Below are 21,215 nucleotides of genomic sequence, written 5' to 3' on the forward strand. Positions count from 1 at the left end.
AAGCACGGCGAAGGCTCCTGCCGAAGCACACCGCGCGCCTGGGCCGCGTCCCGGCACCACGACACCCCACGGGGCAGGACACCGGCCTAGCGGGGCACCTGTCGTCCCTCACTCCCAGCCACGCACCCGTGTGGTATTTCTCTGTGGCGTTATTTCCCGGTGCCTCCTCGCCCGTCGAGGCCCCCTCGGCGGCCGCGCACGCGAGGCACCCCCAGGCCGGGCCGCGGGAAGGAGACCAGCCCCGTCCCGGTTTTTCCCCGCCGCCACGTCGAACCGGGAGCCGTCGCGGCCTCGGCAGGGACGCGGCTGCGGCAGGCGCCGGGTGGGCGAGGAGCGCGGCGGCCGCCCCCCACCACGCCAGGCCGGCGGCGGGCCCGTCCCGCGCTCCGCCAGGCCCCAGAGGCGGTTAGCAGGCGCGCGCTGCATTGTGGGCAGGGCGAGGAGTCGTGCCGCCATTTTGTCTCTGTCACTCTCGGCGGCGGCGGCGCGGTCGGTCGGGGAGGAGAGGCGGCGGCGGCGGAGGAGCAGCAGCAGCAGCCTGTGTTTGGCGAGGGGGGATTCGGCCAGGAGGACACGATGATATCGGCCGCCCAGCTCCTAGACGAGCTTATGGGCCGGGACAGAAACCTGGCCCCGGATGAGAAGCGCAGCAACGTGCGGTGGGACCATGAGAGCGTGAGTGAAGCGGAGCCGCCTCTCCCCTCCCTCCCTCCTTCCCATCCCCCTCGCAGGGCCGGGGTTTTGTCGTAGCGACGCGGACCGCGGGTGCGGGACTGCACCCTTCTGCCGAGGGCGGGGGGAAGGGATGAGGTGCTGGCCGCGGATAGGGGAGGGGGTTCCCCGGACTTCGGCGGGGGTGCGGGTCGGGCCCTTCGTGCGGAGCCCGAGGGTGCGGGGCTCCTGCATGGCGGCCGCGGGGCGGGCTAGGCCCGGGCCGTTGCGCGGGAACCTGGCTGAGCCTTAAGAGGAGGAGGAGGAACCGAGTGGCCGGGAGGGAGGAGGATCCCGCCATAGCAAGGCTGTGCGAGAGGGCTTGCGCTGTTGTTTGGGCTGCTGGGAGGGAGGGGAGAGGCCTTGTGTTTGGGTTTCGGCGCAAGGGGGAGAGATTGTGTTCTCCGTGGAGTGTCGATAAACGGGAATAGGGGTTTTCTAAGACGCCTGTTGGTGGCTGAGATCTCCCGTGGGGAAAAAGAAAAATAATGGGGGGAGGGGATAGTGGAATTCTGCTCTTCTGGATAGAAGTCTGATGGTTTGCACGAAGGGAGATGAGGCAAATGGTAGTAGTTTGGAAGACAGATGTCTCTGGATCTCTTCCGGAGTGTGGTATTGGGGAAGGAAACAGAAGGGTACAGACGTACTGACTTAACTGTCTGGAGGTTATAGCACAAGGAAGAACCGTAAGACTTTTAAAACGGAGGATTTTGATAAGAAAAGCTTGATTCCTTCTGTCCTTCCTCAAAGGAATTCTGCAGCTCCTGGGGGCGGGGGAGGGCTAACCTAAACAGTATTATTGTGTAGTAGTACTTATGTATTTTTTGTTAATGTGGTTGTTCGTTAATTTTCTGCAATAAATAGCTCAAACGACAGTTTTTAAATTATTTTGGAGTGGGGTTTCTCCCAGCTATGGTTGAGCTTTAATAAATGATGACTTTTAGTTACACCCATCATAGTCGTATTGTAAGTTATTTTAAAAAAAAAAAATCAGTGGTAGTTACAAAGTTCCTATAGCTGCTTCTTTGGGAGAGATGAACACTTTTTTTCCTCGTTCGTCATACATTTTTTGGGTTACGGTATACGTTAAAAGAAAGTGTCACAGTTACAATAGTTTGTTTATTACCTGTGTGGTAGGGATTTCTGTGGTTTAAGCTGCAAAAAGCATTTAGGTCCCGTCCCCCCGTCCCCCCCCTTTAGCATTTTCTTGGGATGTTGTTGAGAGGAGGGAGAAATGCTTGCTTTTGGCTGTTCTAAATTGTGTCTTAATTACAGAGGTGGGAATTTCATGTTTTCAGATGAGAGTTATGCTATTTTAAAGATGGCTAATACATGTTTTAATTTGTCTCGGAACACATGAGATAAGGACAAATATCACGTCTTAGATTTTGCAAGTGCAAGGAACACCCCCCACCCCCTATCCGCTTGAAAAATGCTGCTATATAGGTAAGCTGTGCACATCAGTAGGAGGTTGCGAGTTCACGAAGTTTTCATGACCTTCTTAATGTCTTTCCAGACCTCTCTTACTAACCATGTATCATTATTCAATTAGGTGTTCAGTTACATATTTTCTTTTGATTCTGAAAGTAAGGAGTTGTTCAGCTTTGGAAATACGAAGTAAATGGCTTGAGCCATGTTGGTCCAGGTAGAATAGATAAGGGGATTGGTTTGCTTTATTTGGTTTATTTCTTAAGGTGAGAGAGACTTTTTTCTTTTTTTTTTCTTTTTTTGCCGCATTCTCTTTAATCAAGTTCAGATTACTTTCTTTGTCTTCAGGTGAACAAAGTTTTCAATCTTAGGCTGAAGAGATTGACTATAACCCTAGGAATCTGTCTCTAAGCTGTTCAGTTTTGTTTCAGAAATGGGGCCTTGTCTCTTCTTCCCAGTACTCCTTTGACAATTTTAGAAAGTGGAGAGCTGTCCTGTGTCTTAAGGCCAGTGGGAAATTTACCAGCTTAGGGTTGGGCCTTCAGTCTTGCAGGAACTGCTGCTGTTTGCTCTGCTCCTGCTTTTATTTATGAAGTTTATAGGACCATAATTAAATGCAACCTCTCTGAAAGGAATGTTTTCATAGATTCCTATAGTCAACTGACGAGTTTGTAAAAAAAAATAAAATTTACCACTGTTAAAACATGTGTTTCAGTTTGACTTCCTACATCACCTAAAGATTAAATTTGCAATGCTGACGTGTTTTTAAAGACAGGAAATGCAGATAAGGTTCAGATAGTAACATTAATTCATCTGCTTGACTGCTGTTTTGCTTTTCAAATTAAATACATATGCTAATGTCATTTCTTGTAAAATTAGACGATATATCAACATGTAGCCTTTTCAATGAGCATGTTGTATTCATACCAAAGTTTAAGATTTTGTGTCACATTTCATCAGTTTTAGATATGGAAGGTTATCAAAACAAGGTCATCTCTATTTTCTTTATGATTTGTAAATTGCATCTAGGCGGTTATTGAAAACTGTATGGAAGGTGCAATGAAATACAAGGTAGGAGTAGGTTGTTTTGAAGGTGTGGAAGCAGAAGCTCAGATAGCTGAGCATTTATTTGCAGTTATAATGAAACATGTTGATCATGTATTGTAAAGCCTTTTGTAGAGCTTAAGATCTTACTTTAAAACTTTGATATGATTAAAGCCTTTAATCTTAAAAAAAATGAAATCCCAGTTGCTGTGTATTTCAGTATTGCAGCCTGTCCTTAGATGATCGATTCTAGTTTTGGCATAAAGGCTTTCTGTCTTGTATGCAGGAGGAAATTGTTAGTATCATATATTTTAGTCTTTCTGCTTACTGTCATATCCGTAGACAAAGTATATTTCTGGAACAGTAACTATTGATTCACGCATTCTTGCTTTAATATGCCACCTATACAAAACAAGTTCATGTGGAAACAGCAATTGTCTAAGAGTTCTGAGGCTGTTCTGTAGCATAAGAAAGCCCAACATTGACTTCCCATGCTTTTTATAAGGCTTTGAGATTCTGATGGTTCATTCCTTCAAGGTAAATTCAGCATTTTCAGAAAGTGGGGAGGGGTGGAAAGCTGTTATGGACAAATGACTGTGAGCAGTTATCTCTGATAGGAATGCAGTTTCTCAAAGTGTAGGTTCTGTATTTAAAATCTGATTTGATGGTATTAGCTATTTATGATGTGTTACACTTTTATGTTTTTTAATGCCAGTACAAACATTGGTTTGCATCTAGATAGAATCTCAGATCTTAATCCTCCAGGGGATGAGGGGAAGGGGGACTTAATTAAGTTTTACTTGTTTTGGAAGAATACTAATAATGGAAGGTTATCTCTAAGAGTGGGGTTTGGGAGAAGGGCTTGTGTTTGTCTGGTTTTGGCTGGGTGGGCATTGCTCATAAAATGTCTGATGAATGTGAACTCTAGTGGTTTCAAAGAACTCGTCTATATGAAGGAATTTCCTAGGTTCTGTGTAAGCCACAACCTGCTGGATTTTATTCTCAGCCTTTTTACTAGGAATTGTCTGCCTAAAGGAATTTGCTTACATAATCAGTTGTACTGATACTTGTTCATCAGTAAATAATTTCTTGCAGAAGAGGAACATGTTAGTGTAGAAGTCTTAATGATAGAGAGCTGTCAATAGTTTCTTTATATAGGAAAGTTTTGAATTGGTTCACAGACTCTGGAAGAGCTAGCCATTCTTGCTGTCAGCTTAGTCAAATTTGAGGTGAAGGATACTCCTTTCCCACCTCCAAGAGATTTCAAGGGTTAGTGAATTTGAGATGAAGTAGTGGAAAGTTCGAAGTGTTTGTCTATGTTTGTTCTAGCGTCTTACCAAAATGTGAGGCCCTGGGGGCTTTGAGACACAAGCTATGGCTAATCCTGCTGCAGTAGTTTGACAGTAACATTCCTGTCTGTTACATGTTCTTGGTAGCGGAGTCATCAGAACAATTCGGCAAAAAGGAATAAGTGCTTGTTACCTGCATAAGTAAATATCCATACTAAACTGCCTGTTGCTCTGTTTTTGCAAATAGGGAATGTATTTCCATATTACTTCTGGCTTGTGCTAAGTGCAGCAGTCTGATAAGCCATGGATGAGTAATGCCATTTGAAGCGTATAGCCTCTGTTTCAGTCCTTTAATGGCCCTGTGACTCTTCAGCCGTTTCTTGGCCCTTTCTATTCTTACTCATCATTGATCACTTAAGACCGACTGTAAGTGCAGCTGACTGGCATCTACAGCCTGTCAAGGCAAATGTAGCACATGGTGAAGCTAAGCCACAGTGATTCCTTTCAAGATTCTCTCAAGTCATGTTTTTCTGTTGAAGTAAAATCAGTTGAAGAGCATAATGAAATAGGTATGAGAGAGGGAGAAAATTGCTGCAGATGCACTAGTTCTGAACCACTCTAATCTGAGTATTTGTCTGCAGGCTGCTGCTTAGGAGAGAGTGTCAAGTAGTTCACTAGGTACCATAACATCCAGAGCTAGTTAGGGGAAAATTACTGCAGTTTTTCAGTGTGTGTGTGGGGGAGGGTTTGTTGTTTTTTTTTTTTTTTTAGTATGTAAATAATTAATACAATATGTGACACGTTTAAGCTGCATATTTTGGTATTGGTTACTACAGTTTTGGGCTGTAACCATCAGCTCATAAGAGGAGGCTTTTCCTAGCAGTGCTGCTTCATAAAATCATTTTAATTATTTCTGATGTTGGTTTGTTTTGTTGTTTGGGGGCTTGCTGTTTTGGTTTGGTTTTTTTTTTTTTTCCCTTCATCATACTTCTGCCTCTGATAACTTTTCCTTTGCTCCTTTTGTTGCTACTTGTTTCAAAACTGTTACAGGCCAGTTGGCATAATTTTTGAGCTGACAGAAGACGTTCTACAACTCTTTTTACAGCATAATACAGTCAGGCTGTAATTATTGTGCTTTCTGTGTCTTAGGAAATTGTCTAATCCATCCCTTAAATTTTTTGGGGGGAATTTCCATTTCACTGACGTAATGCTTGGATATGAGGATGAGAAAATGGAGGAGAAAGAGAATGTAGAGAGAAATTGTATTTCTATTGACTAGTGCAGGAGTTCATCCCAGAAACTGCTCCCTTGAAAAAACTTGATATTAAAACAAGGGATATTGCAGCTTTCAGAGAAGAGAGCCGATTCTGAAACCACATTTTGTCCAGTAACTTTCTCCTTGCTTCCCGAGAAGAAAAAAATTTGTGATTTTGTGTGGTGTTTTCTTAACTATTCTTGCTAAATTGCTTCACATAGGTGCCACAGTGTCCTAACCTGGATCACAGGAGAAGTATTCAAATTATATAGTAAAAGATATTTGTTTGTTTGGGTTTTTTGTGTCCATGGCTTTTTAGTAGAAAGCTTGATTGTTTTTCTGTGTAATCTGTAAAGCAGTCAGTACAGTTTTAACTTCTGTAGTCTGATTCGCAGTCTGACAGTTAGCATGGAAAAATAAATTGGACTGATCTGACTTGATCAACTGGTGTCACAGGCATTTCAGTGAGGTGTTGGTGTGGCGAAGGTTTTGGGTCTCTCTCCTCACCCCCATTTGTTAAAATACTTCAGAATGTATCTTAGGAAATAATATGTCGCAAATCTTTGTCCACAGTATATGTGAGAGTATGAGAACTAGGTTGTAATATGCAGTAGCAACTACTAGATTTGCCAAATACTAGGAACTGGTGCAACATAAAAGAGATGTTAGAAGAATGTCCAGGCTAGTTTTGGATTGACACGTTAGTTAATGGCAGTCGTGTCTAGGGGAAGGGTCTGTTGAAGAATTAATTATTTAAGACTGCCTATGAAGTTACGGGTGAAAGTATTTCTGATTTTTGTCTTTTGGGCTGTTGTGAAGGAGATTTCTGTATTATGAACTTAAAGAACTGACCAACTTGACTAGTTAAGCCTATGTTCATAGGTGAGGGTGAATAATCTTTTTAACAAAAGCTGGTTTTATCCCATCATATGTTAAGTATTTACTAGCTAGACTAACAGGTTGGTTTTTTGCTAACTTCCTAGTGGTATTTTTCTGTTATCAAAAAGAACCTGACTTGCTAGCGTAAAAATAGGCTGTGTAGAAACAAAACAAACCCCTTTTTTAGTTGGCAGGAAACCAGGTTAAAATGAATGTCTTCCCTGTCTGCCTTAAGAGGTATACAGTGTCTCTTTGCATATCATTCTTAAAGTAGGGATTTTTAAAAGCATTGGAATGGGGAAGCTTTTGGATGGTTATCATCGTATGTGTTCTTAAGTCTTTTAATTGACATCAGAATCCTTGAGGTAGTACCTTATGTTTGAATGCTGATGGCTCCTGTTCTCCAAGGCAGTAGCATTGAAGAAATGAAGGCTGAATACAAAGTTGTTATAGACAGGCTAAGAGGAACTTGCTTCCATGGCAGACATCCTTACCCCTTGTAGGTTTTCACGGTTAAGGAATTTCACTGTAACTTTTTTAATAGTCCAATTGGATTTAATTACTTTGGAAATATCAAATACTATATAGTATTTACAAATAGATGACGCTGCTGTAATCTTAAATATTTAGCAGTGAAATTAAGAAATACTATTATTGCAGTGGAAAGTAAGACTTCTGGTGTTTTGTCATTAAGGTGCACCTTGTAGCACTTACTGCTACCAAGTAACACAAAGATAGTGTATGTGTGTAAAATTTCCAGAAATTTTGCAGTGTACAAAGGGGATTTTTACACTATATTTTAGAAAATGGAAGTGATTACCTAAAATTGCCAGTTCATGAGGAAAAAAATGATGCCTGTTTCTTTCTTCTCCTCTGTCAGGTTTGTAAATACTACCTTTGTGGCTTTTGCCCAGCTGAATTATTTACAAATACCCGTTCTGATTTAGGTAAGTCTGTAAGTCATGTCATTTTTATTCACTTATATGTAATTACAATTGAACTTTTGTTTGCAGACTACATTTTTATTGTTTAATGCTCTGTCAAAACACTTTGAAAATAGGCTTTTTTATTTTTTAAAGGATTGCCAGTGATACAGTATGTTAAGAGCAATATGTATTCCAGATCCTACTTCCTCTAAGTGAAAAAACTAAAAAGCTAAATTATTGGGTGTGAGGTGGTTTTTGTCCTGAAGCGTTGGCTTCTAGGTTGGTTTATTCTACCTGGGCAAGGTTTTAACTTATTTTTTTGTGAGTATGCTTGTTGGTTGGTTGGTTGGGTTTTGGTTGGTTTTTTTTTTTCAGGAGGGGGAGTGGGGTGTTGGGTTGGAAGGGTCCTTAAAGATCATCTAGTTCCAAGCCCCCTGCCATGGGGAGGGACACCTTCCACCAGACCAGGTTGCTCAAAGCCCCACCTAACCTGGCCTTGAACACTTCCAGGGATGGGGCATCCACAGCCTTTCTGGGCAACCTGTTCCAGTGTCTCACCACCCTCACAGTAAAGAAATTCTTCCTTGCATCTAATGTAAATCTACCCTCTTTCAGTTTAAAACCATTATTGAGCTTCTTACTTTAGAGACTCATTTACTGTAATAGTTATTACTGAAGGCCATCTCTAAATTACTAGCAGTTTTCAAGCGACGGTATGCGGACAACATGTAGTTTGGAGACGGTAACTAGGAGAAACAGGCTTCTTGTCTCAACGTTAATTTCCAAGTCCTTTGAAGAGTTTGATAGACTGGGGAAGGTGAGGAATTTTAACATGACTACCTTCATGAACTCCAGCCACATACGTCCTAATTTTATTATTCTGAAGATCAACGTTTTAAGTAGCTAGTTTATTACAAAGAACACTGGCTGGAGCTTAGAATGTGCTTAATGAAGTTACCCTTCATATGTCATTTTTCTTTTTCTTTTTTAAGGCCCCAGGTGTTTAAAGTATTGCTTTGTTTGTGTAGTTTTACCAATGTAGAACTTGATCTGGAAATTCTGTTTTATATGAAGACTTTATATGTCATCCAGAATCTCCTTTGTTTTTATAATTGCTAAACCATATTGGCATTCTTTCTCTTTAATGTGTCTTTCAAATTCCAAGCAAAGGAAGCAGAAAGGCAGGCATAAAAGTCCTTGGGAAGTGTTTATAGCTCTGTTCTGTCATGGTGCACAAACAAATGCTGGTGGAATGTGAATACAGCATTCAAGAATGCAAGCTCAAGCTTTTTGTGTGGTCTTTTTAGGTCCTTGTGAAAAAATTCATGATGAAAATCTACGTAAACAGTAAGTATGTTGGTTGATATGTTAATGCGAATAGTGTTTCTAGTGTGCTTGAAATTTTTTAAAAGCAACCCAACCATGAGAAACTAATTGCTTTTTGATTTATGTAAACATTTATTTAAATGTATAATATTCTCTTACCTTGAGTGAGAATTTATAACATTGCAGGTTTTGTTATTTATTTTTCATATATTATGGATTGATGTGAGCTTTCATTTTTAAAATATTTTACCAGGTATGAGAAGAGCTCTCGTTTTATGAAAGTGGGCTATGAAAGAGACTTCTTACGCTATTTACAAAGCTTACTTGCGGAGGTAGAACGCAGGATTCGAAGAGGCCATGCTCGTTTGGCACTGTCACAGAATCAACAGTCTTCTGGGGTGAGTCTGGAAGAATCATTGAGGCAGTTTTTCCTCTAGATAGTGTCTTCATGTTCTCTCTTCTACCTGAAGAGACAAGGTATATATTTTTTTCCAGAAGATTCCTGTTAGATAAGTGTCTTCATCTGTTAGCCAGCAGATTGCATCTAGCCCTTATGGACAAACCAAGTGGGTCCACAGTCAGCAAGAGTCCCTCTCTGTTCTCCCTAGTCTCTGTTTCCTCAGAATCAGTATCTGTTCTCTGCCCTGGAACATTAATCCTGTCAAGTGTTGTCTTTACCCTGTTAATCTCAGTTTACCTTCTCTCCGTTAGTTGCACGTTCCTCATTCTCTCCACTAGTAAGCTGTATCACGGTGATGTTTCCAAAGTAGGCAAGAACTGGGTCTTTCAGCCGCTGATAGAGCTAAATCCGTCAACTGCCATACTTAGGCAGTGGTCTCTTTCTGCTCCAGCACCATCATTGGCAGGCAGCGATGGAATCATGGAAGTTTGAGAAAGAAATGCTTCTGTGCAACTTTTCTCAATTCCAAGCTGCATACTAGACAGCTGTTAATGAAAAGCTTAAACTGACTGGGAGAAAAATGTTATGTGTTTACTCCACTCATTTTTTTTCTTGTCCCCTGATGGATTTGGAGCAGTGAGTGTGGCCTGTGCTCCCAGAGTTTCATGACTGCTAGGGTAGCCTTGCTCCTTTTTGCTGCCCCAATTAATTGTTCTGTACAAAGTCCAGTTGCTTCAGAAGGAGCTGTGGACAGTATCCAGTCAAGAGAGCTTATTGGCTGTGGAGTAGAGCAAAGGTTGTGGGGGAAGCAGATACAAGTCTATTCTGGCAGCCTACAGAGACGACACTACTAATGAGTACATTTGGGATAAAGTGAGATTCTTTTTTCATTTATGCTTAGAAGTTAAATTTCAGAGTCCACGGAACATCTAAGTCATACTTGAGTCTCTGCAAAGATATGTAATAGTTGTCTGGCAGTTGCAGAGTTTAAATTTAGGACTTTGAATTCAGATGTCTTACCTTTTATGGACCAGGGCCTTGAACATTTTTGTTGATTTAGGAGGAATTGGTGTGAGTAGAAGTTGCTTCACTCGGCAAGAGTGGAGTAAGCCGTGTTGTGGAGTGTTATCTTAGACTAGACTATGATTAGTAGGTCCTCATGGGAGAAGAGGCAGGAGGAGGTTGTTCCTGAAGTGTCTCTGGAATATGAGAAAACATACATTCATGTGTTTTAAAGCTATTTTAACAAAAAACCAAAAACCAAACCAAACAAAAAGACAGACTTGTACTATTGTACTGTTTGGCAGGGAGCGGGACCTACTGGTAAAAATGAAGAGAAGATTCAGGTGTTAACTGACAAAATTGATGTACTTCTACAACAGGTGAGGTTTTTTTTCCCCCTGTAACAGAGACCTCTCGCCTTTGTTACTTGATTAAAAATTATACTTGAGTTTTTTTATTGTCCTGTAGATTGAAGAACTAGGTTCAGAAGGGAAGGTGGAAGAGGCACAAGGAATGATGAAACTTGTTGAACAGTTAAAGGAAGAGAGAGAATTGCTGAGGTCTACAACTTCAGTAAGTAATGTGTTTGTAGTTCTGTCAGACTTATTTCAAAATTTGGTGCAACAGTACGTTCTTAATAACCTTGTCCTTACATTGAAGGCATGCAAGTTCTGTGCAGAATTTATTAGAAAATAACAGGACGTGTAAATGTGTTAATCCAACGTGTTGATTTAGCGTGCTACCTTAAGAGTGGGTTTCCTGCACACAAATTATGAAATTATTTACACAGCAGTCCTGGAGGTGAACTTGCATCTTACTCTAGTTCAAGTCTCAGTTAAACTTTGCCATGTAGCCTCTGCAATGTTATTTTACTGAATTACTAATCTGACTGTGTTACAGAAAGCCCTTGTGTTAGGGCTGTGACTAGAGACAAGCATCTGTCTGATTTTGAGAGCTACAGAAGCCAAGGATAATGTGTTAAGTAGCAAGTTCCTGTCAATAAAAAGGAGCTTATGTTTAAACATTGTATTTTGATGTTTAATATAATGCTCAAATTGTGATTCCTGGTTTGGTTTTTAAATGTTGCAGGCAGCAGTGTCTGTATCCATACTATATGATTCATGAACATTGCACAGCAATAATCACTTGGGTTTATGTTGAAATTTCAGTTTATTTCTCGTATGTCTTTTGAAACAGTGAATTCATTTGACTACCATCCTTTTAAATAGAAGCCCAGCATTCTTTTTTGTATTTCTCCATGGGATATTCTAGCCTTTTCATTCCTTGAGACATATTCCATGGTTATTCTGCAGCTCCAGACATTTCAGTTGATGGCAAAGAAATAATCTTAAGAGAAAACTGATTTTTATTTCCTTAATTCTGATATTGCAAGGAAGCTGCAGATATGGCTATATACATATTAATCCTTTGCAGTGAGGAATAAGGTTTGTTTTCTGTGTTTTCTAATTGACCCTTTCCTTGTGGCTTATGTGGAATGGGTGTATGTAGCCTATTTTTGCCCTCTTCATCCTAGTAGGTGCAGTGCTCCAAAGACAAAGCATGCAGATATGATTTTCAGCTTTCACTAGTGCCTAGGATTTGACAACAGTAACAATAAAGTTCTAAACCTCTTCACTGGCTTCTGACTAAAACTTTTCTTTTGCTTTATGAAATATTTTTCTTCTGCAGACAATTGAGAGCTTTGCAGCCCAAGAAAAGCAAATGGAAGTTTGTGAAGTTTGTGGAGCCTTTTTAATTGTAGGAGATGCACAGTCCAGGGTAGATGACCACTTGATGGGAAAGCAGCACATGGGTTATGCCAAAATAAAAGCTACTGTAGAAGATTTAAAAGTAAGCATCTTCTTCTGTTATTGAACATTTAAAAATTGCTTGGAGGCTTTGTAGAGTAAATAAAAGGCTGTCCAGTAGACTTTCTCAAATGGGTGAAATACTCCAAAGATGGTACATAAAAATTAAATGGAATCCTACATTGCACATTTAGTCTTATGTTTGCACTGACATCTTTGTTGTATGTGATTACGCTAGATAAAAGCAAAGATGTAAATTCAGGTGGGAATTTTTTGTGGCCTTACTAAGGAACTGTAATGCAGCCTCTTCTAGTGAGAATGACAAGCAAAAAAAGCTCTGCAAGACAAAGGATTTCAGTTTCAGGGATTTTAGAAAGTGCTTCTATGTAGGCTGTCCTTTGCTTGGAAAAAAAACCTGAAATCTTTCAAAAGCTTAAGCTTCTACATCCTCAGAATGTATAAACTAAGTTATATTGAATGATTTATCTTGAGTAATCTTCATTTCTTTCTGTGAACTTTTTCTTAAGGAAAAGTTGCGAAAAAGAACAGAAGAACCTGACCGTGATGACAGGTTAAAAAAAGAGAAACAAGAACGAGAAGAGAGAGAGAAAGAGAGGGAACGGGAAAGAGAAGAGCGGGAAAGGAAGAGGCGACGTGAAGAAGAAGAAAAGGAAAAAGAGAGGGCTCGTGATAGAGAGAGACGTAAAAGGAGTCGTTCGCGGAGTAGACATTCAAGCAGAACATCTGACAGAAGATGCAGCCGTTCACGAGACCACAAAAGATCAAGAAGCAGAGAAAGAAGGCGAAGCAGGTACGTGTGTGTGTGAGTATTTTCGTGTAACTTGCCAAAATGTAAAAATCTTGTGGGGACTTGATCTGTCAGCCTGGGTCACATCACTCATTTGTTAGCCTCACTGTTGTTCTCTCTTAAGTGAATACACTTTACTGGTTCTAAGGTTAAGCAAGTTTTTGCTGCATGTTCACTGTCTTCTCTCCATTTTTGGAAGTAGATGACACCATTGTGGTAGAAGTGGTCTTAGGAGGGAGCTTTGAGTAGGCAAATGCTCCCGAAGAACGGGGGGTTTTTTTGTTTTGTTTTTTTATTATTATTATTTTTCTCCTTAAGTTGCCTTTAATTCATAGGATATTTTTAAGCTGTGTGGTTGAATGTTTGAGTAAATGACAAAGGCAGTATGAAGCCATGTACTGAGAAATACTTATATACAGTATGCTAAGGCTTGTTTTAAATATTTGTTTTCTGCAGATAATCAATGTATTAGAAAGTGCTACTGTTTTACTATTTTATCTTCTGAGTTAGATAATACCAGCTGACATATACATTTTTGAAATTTTCTCTGAATGTTAAGGAGTCGTGACCGAAGAAGAAGCAGAAGTCATGATAGATCAGAAAGAAAACATAGGTCACGCAGTAGGGACAGGAGACGATCAAAAAGCCGGGATCGGAAATCCTACAAGCACAGAAGCAAAAGCAGAGAGAGAGAACAAGACAGGAAGTCAAAAGAAAAAGGTATGTTTGTGTGAAGACTGAGTTTGTATCAAGTTCTGAAACTAATCTTTGCCTAAAGTCTCAAAAGCTCTTAGCCTGTCAGTGAGTGACTGAAAGTTCTTCTTAGCATCAAATCAGATGTGGTTTTATAAGCTGTATACGTTGCTGTTAACCAATTTGAAGCATTTTGTTCATTCCAGTTATTGTTAATGTATGTGCGTGCATACGTGCACCCCAGTGTCGACCTCTTACCTGTTACAGTAGTTATTAAAAGCTTACCACTTTGTCTGCAAATTAAGTGTGTGAGGACTTTGATGTATTTTAAGACCTGTTTACCTTTAGAAAAACATAAGCCTGTAATCAGATTTTCATAGTAGTGTATATCTTCTGTTCCTAGTGTTAGCAGATATTTCTGTAATTACCCTTTGCTGGTACGTGTTTTGTGGGAGACTGGTAGCTGGTTTTTCACTTGTACCATCTATTACTTCTCTGCACTATCATGTTTCCTTTATTTTCCTTTAACAGTGCTTTTAAGTTGTTTTTCTAATCTATGAATGCAGTCCAAGATAAATCTTGCAGAATTTCTGTAATGCTCTAAATTACAATTGCATGCCCTCTCCCCAACCTCCTGCTCTTCCTCCCATCCTTCCCCCTTGTTGTTTTGTTTTGGTTGGTTTTTGGGGTGTTTTGTGGTTTGGTTTTTTGTTGTTGTTGGTTTTTTTTGTTGTGTTTTTTTTTTTAACGAAGTGAGATTTGCTTTGTCAGTATTCAGGTGAGTCTCAAAGGAATGCAGTATTAGTCCTTGGAACACTTTTATAGCAGTACATGCCATGTACAACAGCATTGATGGTGACTCACTGCTTCATCAAAGGCTGGTGTTCAGAAGCTTTATCTTTAAGTAAGATTAAAAAGAGCTATAGAGAGAACACTAGAGATTCACATTCTGTGAAAAAAATACTAATTCACTGTTATTGCTAAATTTCCCCCTTTAAAAGTCTTTAGAAACTTCTGGAGGAGTGTAATACTAACTTTGGGCTTAAATTAGTGGCTCTGATGGGGTGCTGACTAATGTCCAGTCCGAAACAGCCACCCCACTTCATTATTAGAGCTGACCGTCAGTAATGGATGAAACAATTCTGTTATGTTTCTAAGGTACTTTTGAGGTTCTCTGGAATGAAAGGTGCTATGCGCATGTTTCTGGATTGCATAGGCCTGTTTGCCCTACCCTTACTTTTCCATATTTATCCAGCAGATTAGTTCCGAAAATGTTGGTAATGCTTTGTGTATGTTTCTTGCCTGACTTCCTTGGACCATTTTAATTTTTCTGGTTTATTCTGTGGTGCATCTTTAGCACTGATTCTTCTCTTATTTTGCTTTGCCCTTTACAAGCAAGTGGTTTTTAGCTGCTTGCTCCTTGGCAGTGGGACTGATGCTTAGTGACTGAGTATTGTAGCCTGTATCCGTCCATTTGTTACTTTATTCCTACCTGATACTGTGCCTTTTTTTGCCTACTTTATGAACACATTTCTGGTACTTAGTCAAGAATGTCCTATTCAGTATTCTGTGTGTATCTGTGCATATAAATAACTGTGTTCTTATTTATTCAAATTTGGTCTGTTTTTGAGCTTAATAGCTTTTCAGTTCTTTCTTTAATCCTTCCATAAATAGAGGAGCTAGTGAACTTTCTTCAGCATCTCAATATTTTCAGTTTTAACTTGACTGATTTCCTTGCTGGCCATTTTATTTGCTGCTTGCTACTTTCTTCCTCCAGAAATGAGAACAGTGAGGTGATGCTATGAGCTGTGATGAAAATTCCACCTGGGAAAATCAATTACTTTTTTTTGACTATGTAGTCATGACATTTGTAGAAACACAAGTAGGCCTTAGAGCAGGACTATAATGCTGAAGAAGTTTATGTTTTTCCCTTTGTTGGAAAAATCTGTAATAAAAAAAAAAAGGGGGGGGGGGGGGGGGAGAAAAAAACCAGACCAGTAGTATTTAACAAGCAAGCATTGAATTTCTATGATGAAGCTGTAAACACCATTACATCCTCATGTTTGCAGTGTGGCATTGTAGGTGGTTAAGTAGATATAGGAACCTCTGAAAGCTATCTGAAGTGTGTGGCTGGCTACCTGCTCTACTGCTTGCACAAAAAGAAGTAATGTAGAAGTTAAGTCTTTACTTATTCCGTTTACTGCTACATTGGGAATACTGGTTTCAGAATCTAACTGTCTTTATATCCACCATTGATCTGCAGTTATAAAAGTAAGCAGCAAAGGCCTGGCTGTAACTATTCATGATAGTGCCTTTCATCGTGAAATCTCAAACTGCTTTATAAACGTGAATCTTAACAGGAAAAAAAAGCAAGGCACAGTTGCCCAAGACTTGCCTACTGTTACACAACATTAAATTAGTGCCATACTTTGAATATTCAGAAGTCCTGACTTCTTGTTCACTAAAATACTGTGGAATACAGTGACCTTTAAGATTGTAAGAAAAACGTATATGTAAAAATGGAGACACTTAATTTCTGACTCAAGTTTCAGGAACAGGGATACACTTGCTAAAGGAGGGAGCCACCAGCCATAAACATCAGCTCAGCAGTAGCTTAATATAAACCAGCAGAACGCAACTACTGTTCAAGTAAACTAACTTCAGAGTAGGTAGAATAAATAGGTGGTTTTTTAAGGAAAGGAAAACATCTGTTTTGCAAGTACCTTCATTTTATGAAGGGTTAATACTGGAACATGCCTCCAGACCACTTTAACTTGGCTCTTTACCTTCCTTAATCTAGATTCATATACTTACATAAAAATAATTATATTTGCGATTGTGTTTTCATGTTAGTGATTAAACCTCAGCAAATACTGTCAGTACACCCAAACCCTCAGTAATACTGCATATTACATTTGACTGATTTTTGCATTCCCTGAACAGTTAAAACCATTCACATTATCCTGGTAAGAATTCTCACAAAATATATCTGTTGCCCACACGAACTCAATCAGAAAAATGTGCATGTGTTGAATCAGGAAGCAAAGTTAATATTATGTGATTATACCTAATAGATCACAGCTGAAATAATATACACAGTTTCAACAGCAAACTAATTGTATGTGCTTTTAAAGAAAGAAATCTTATTGATGGAAAATACAGTGGAGGAACTTAACTGCTGCAGATACTCCAGGAGTTGAAAGAAGTTCAGTTGCTGGACTATTTGTTGAATATACTTTCTCAGTTCTGCTTGGCAAACTGGAGGTTTGCTATGGTAAACCTATTTTACTATATAAGTTTTTAGAAGAGTTTCATCTTTTGTACCACAGTTTAATAGTACTTTTTTAACCTTAAACAAAATTACCCTTCCTGACCAAATTCAAGAAACAAACAAGACAGAACAAAACCCTGCACACTGCACATCCATAGGGCTATTAAGATCTACCATATCTACATAGGACAGAAGATAAGATTATTGGACTGACTACTAGTCCTCTGCGGGGAAACAAGACTACTATTCCTCAATGGATCTACGTGTGCATCGGAGATACCTATAAGACACAAAAAGAAGACTTTTTAACAAGGTTAGTTAGAGTGCAATCTACCTGCGGAGTTGCAAAACTGAGGGCAGACAGATACAAAATTACTAGTTCTTCAGTTAGCTTTTTGACATCGCTGAGTGCTTTCTCCAAGCACAGTGCACTGGATGTGCTGCTTCAGATGAAACCTCAGTAGTAGTGTTCATTAGGCAGTTGCCCTCATTTCTGTGTGTGGGCTTTACCCCTCCCTTTGGTGGTCTGTTTTAAAACAAAGAAGTTGGGATGTTGCTTCTCTTTTAAAGCTTAATTTCTACTTTGTCTTCTGGAATATGAAAGTGTGTTATGCCAGTCTAGGTGATAATGTTATTTAAAATAGCTTTTTCAGAGTGTTCGATCTGTGTGCTCCTGTGTTGGGGATATATATATATATATTTATTTATATTATTTATTTTAATTGCCCGGATAGCAGGGAATAATCAGAAAAAAGAGCATGAATGTTGTTCTGTATGATGACATCTGAGAGGTTGGTTTTTTGGATTTTTTTTGTCTCTCCAAAGTGTCTTTACTGATAAAAAGGTTGAATATTGCAGTGTGAAATAATACAGAAATAATTGATATTTTTATTAAATTTGTAAATACTGAATTTACGGATGAGGCACGCAGCTCTAATACTGAATGTTTTTCTCCCCATGGAAATATTTTACTTCTGGCTTCCTTCCTTCTTTGAAAATTATTGAGGAAAAGATGAGTTTTTCAGCAGTGTAGCAAACTCTTCAGTCAGCTTTCCAATTCATGATGAAATTGTGGGGTCCTTCCCATCTTGCTGTTCTTTTGCCTTTGGAAAATAGTGCTTTTTATGTATCTTCCAAACTGTCTCCCCAAGCCTTTTTAATGAGCGGGTTAAAAGTGACTGCCATTTCTATAACATTGACAATTAATAATGCTGACAAGCGTGCAGCTTCTGTGACATACCATACAGTAAAGTTAATTTTGATTGTCACGGTGATCCCCACCTTCAAATCTATTGGTGCTTAATATTGTTTGTTTGCACAAGTATTTGATCGTTCGGGGTTGCTAGATTTTTTTTAATTGGCAAGTATTGATTTATTTGATAATGCACTGATGCATTGTCCCACCACTCTTTTCTGATTCTGTTTTCAAGAACCATATTCAATGAGAATTGTAAACCGAAGAAGGCCATACACATCATAAATTAAAAATTGAGGACAAAGAGTCCCACAATAAGTAAGGAAGCCATGCACCATAATTACACATTTGCCTAACTTCTCAACTGCCTCTTTACCCCCAATCTGTATATTTCAACAGACAGCTGAGTAGCTGCCTCTGTTAGGAGGTCTGTCCTTTTTCCTCTTTTCCCCACCCTGTACTGTCCCCTTTGACCTTTTTTTGTACCCTCTGCATTCCAGCATGGTAGTCTGAAGCCTATTCCTGTAACTTTTTGAGTATTACTGTTATTGCTATAGAAAGTAATTGTCCCATTTTGTATGCAATATATATCTCACATGTGCAATGTTTGTTTTTACTTTGAAATCCATGGTCAATGTCTTCTTTCATGGCAGAAAAGAGGGGATCTGATGATAAAAAAAGTAGTATGAAGTCCAGTAGTCGAGAAAAACAGAGTGAAGACACAAATACAGACTCGAAGGAGAGTGATACTAAGAATGAGGTCAATGGGACCAGTGAAGACATTAAATCTGAAGGTGACACTCAGTCCAATTAAAACTGATCTGATATGACCTCAGATCAGACAGAGGTAAGTGCATTATTTCAAACTTTGATTAGGGCTTTTTGTTACTGTTTAACAGTGCAGCGTAAGTATGCACAGATGAAGATGGAACTAAGCCAAGTAAGAAGACATACTAAAGCACCTTCTGAAGGAAAAGACAGTGTAGTCCTGCAAAACATTTTGAGGTACATTGTTTTGTCTCAGCTATTTTGTAGCAGACTCGTGCCCCCATTAGTGTGCCTCTTTGGGACATATTTGTAATATAGTCACCATAGAAAAATTAATTATCCTTTTTTATTTTTAGGGATTTTGTTATCGTTTTTTTTTAAAGTTGAACTGTTTTTGTATTTAAGTCCATATTGTGTTGGTACATCAGCAGAAAACTTTTGCTTTAATACTTAATATTTGAGGCACATGTTGGACTACTTTGTTTTCATATAAACTGCTAGTATTTCTTTGTCAAGGATGTTTCTAGTTTTTTTGCTTTATTGCCTTGCATTCTAATGCAGTTTGTTCTGTAACTCGAGAGCCAGTAGCATTGGATTGATGGAAGTGTAGGGTTTATGAATTATTGCAGCTGACTACCATACCTCACACAGCGTTGGTGTTGTGAGCGGCCCATGAAAAGCCAAATTAAAAATCAAGGATTCAGTCAAACTAAGCAGGTACTCATGCCAGGTACTCCTTTCTCTACCCACATCCATGTTTGAATGCTGTTGCCTGTAATCTTTAAGCTTACTGTTGTGTTTTTGATTTTCAAGATAGTGAAAAGGACTTTTTGTGTATTGTGTGAATACTGTAAATCTGATGTTAACAGAATGGAATTTTCTTTCAACTGTATGTAGGGATGCAGTGCTGCCCAGAATTAGATATCTTTAAAGAGTTTAAAATGCAATAAACACTACATAATAATCGCCTTGTTACTTTCAATGCAATTCAAGTCTTTAAGAGGTATGTGTTTAATATTTCCTACTGTGTAGGAGAATTTGCAGTCAGCCATAGTACAGAGAAGTGGAATGGCTGATAACAGACTTCTGAGGCAAATGTAAATACAAAGACAGATGCCACCAAATGATTACAGTGTTCATGGCAAGAATGTATGCTGAGAAACTGTTTGTTGGAAATGAAACAGCTAAACAATAGGAAATACAAATACTGTATTAAAAAGAAAACTTGAAGTTTTTTCCCCACTCTTGACATAGCTTTCTTACTCTTACAGAAGGTCTTTAGTTGTATTCCTGAAATAAGGAACTAACAGTGGAGAGTACAGCTGATAAATGAGCTTCTTGCAATGTAATTTGTTACTGTAGTTTCATTAATTATGCTAGGACTCTTAAACACTTAATGTTGATTATTAAACCATTAATGCTACATTGTTGCTTCTAAAGCCAGTCATGTTCAATGTTGACATTTTTGTAGAGTTAAGATGACAGCTAACAACTGGGCCAATATATAGGAATGGTAAACTAAATGCTCTTAATGCTGTCTAATTGTCTGTTTTCCCAAAATTTTGCATTATAGGACTACTACATGAAGAGTCTGCGAAGACAGCGGAAGACAGCTTAAACTGAAGATCTGCTTTAAAATGAGGTGAAAGAAAGCTGTAGTGGCGTAGAAAAATATAAAGTTGAGTTAGAAATTTTTTTTTTATAAAATTTAATTCAGGACTGGTGTTTCCTCCCAGAGTTCAGAAAGATGTGTTGATAATAGCACATATGCTACTGAGAATATAAGTCCTGTATCCTTTTTTTCTTTAAGACTTTTTAAGATAAGAAACCAACATAACCTGAACACATGGCTTGCTCAGTGTTTAATTGCAAGTTTTCATTCTTGGACTTTAAAACACAAGAATAAATGTTTAGTATTTGTGTGAATCAAACTAAAATGAATCCCATTTTTACAACTAAGCTATTCCTAGCTTCTTGATATACAAGAAATGGAAATAAAGTATCTTTGAATTTCTGTTACAAATTTGATTGTCTCTGTCATTGAACGTTTAATATTAAATAAGTTTCTTTCCTAATAAATCTACTCATGTCTTCAAGTTAAGTCCATTAATTTGGATGCTTAGTTATTCTGTGGTGATTGTGGGTTTGGGTTTTTCTGGTGCCATCAGTTAGTATTTCAAGTTTACTTTTTCAGCAGTTAGATGGCTGTTGGATTTTGTGTCCCCTAAAAAGTGCAGCTTATGCTGCAGTTGGTTAAGAAATTTTAGAAATCCTACAATAAAAATGTAAGCCTTAAGCCTTTATGAAGTAGTTTAGACTTCTACAGCATTATCAGAAAGATGCCGCTGCTGACACTGGCCATCAGACTGCCTTATATTTGCATTGTAGTAGCAGTGTGGAATATTAACGCAG

The 21,215-nt window shown here is 39.0% G+C and overlaps 1 protein-coding gene across 13 annotated transcripts; it reads left to right on the forward strand.

The window, feature by feature from the left end:
• Positions 1 to 433: 433 nt before the first annotated feature.
• On the forward strand, positions 434 to 20,826 carry LUC7L3 (LUC7 like 3 pre-mRNA splicing factor). Of its 13 annotated transcripts, XM_069799173.1 has the most exons (13): positions 434 to 675; positions 7,487 to 7,553; positions 8,840 to 8,879; positions 9,112 to 9,256; positions 10,566 to 10,640; positions 10,729 to 10,833; positions 11,950 to 12,111; positions 12,596 to 12,879; positions 13,436 to 13,596; positions 18,689 to 18,829; positions 18,935 to 19,040; positions 19,455 to 19,520; positions 20,377 to 20,826. In XM_069799173.1, exons 1-12 carry the CDS (start codon positions 577 to 579, stop codon positions 19,477 to 19,479), a joined length of 1,410 nt encoding a protein of 469 aa, XP_069655274.1. In that variant the 5' UTR covers positions 434 to 576; the 3' UTR covers positions 19,480 to 19,520; positions 20,377 to 20,826. The 13 variants fall into 13 exon arrangements, 9 of the variants coding, with proteins under 9 accessions (XP_069655274.1, XP_069655273.1, XP_069655275.1 ...); XR_011327232.1 differs by lacking the exons at positions 18,935 to 19,040; positions 19,455 to 19,520 and adding an exon at positions 17,028 to 17,153 and having other exon boundaries at positions 18,689 to 18,882; XR_011327228.1 differs by having other exon boundaries at positions 18,935 to 19,520.
• Positions 20,827 to 21,215: the final 389 nt, after the last annotated feature.

Source organism: Haliaeetus albicilla, chromosome 12 (assembly GCF_947461875.1).
Source record: "Haliaeetus albicilla chromosome 12, bHalAlb1.1, whole genome shotgun sequence".
NCBI lineage: Eukaryota > Metazoa > Chordata > Aves > Accipitriformes > Accipitridae > Haliaeetus > Haliaeetus albicilla.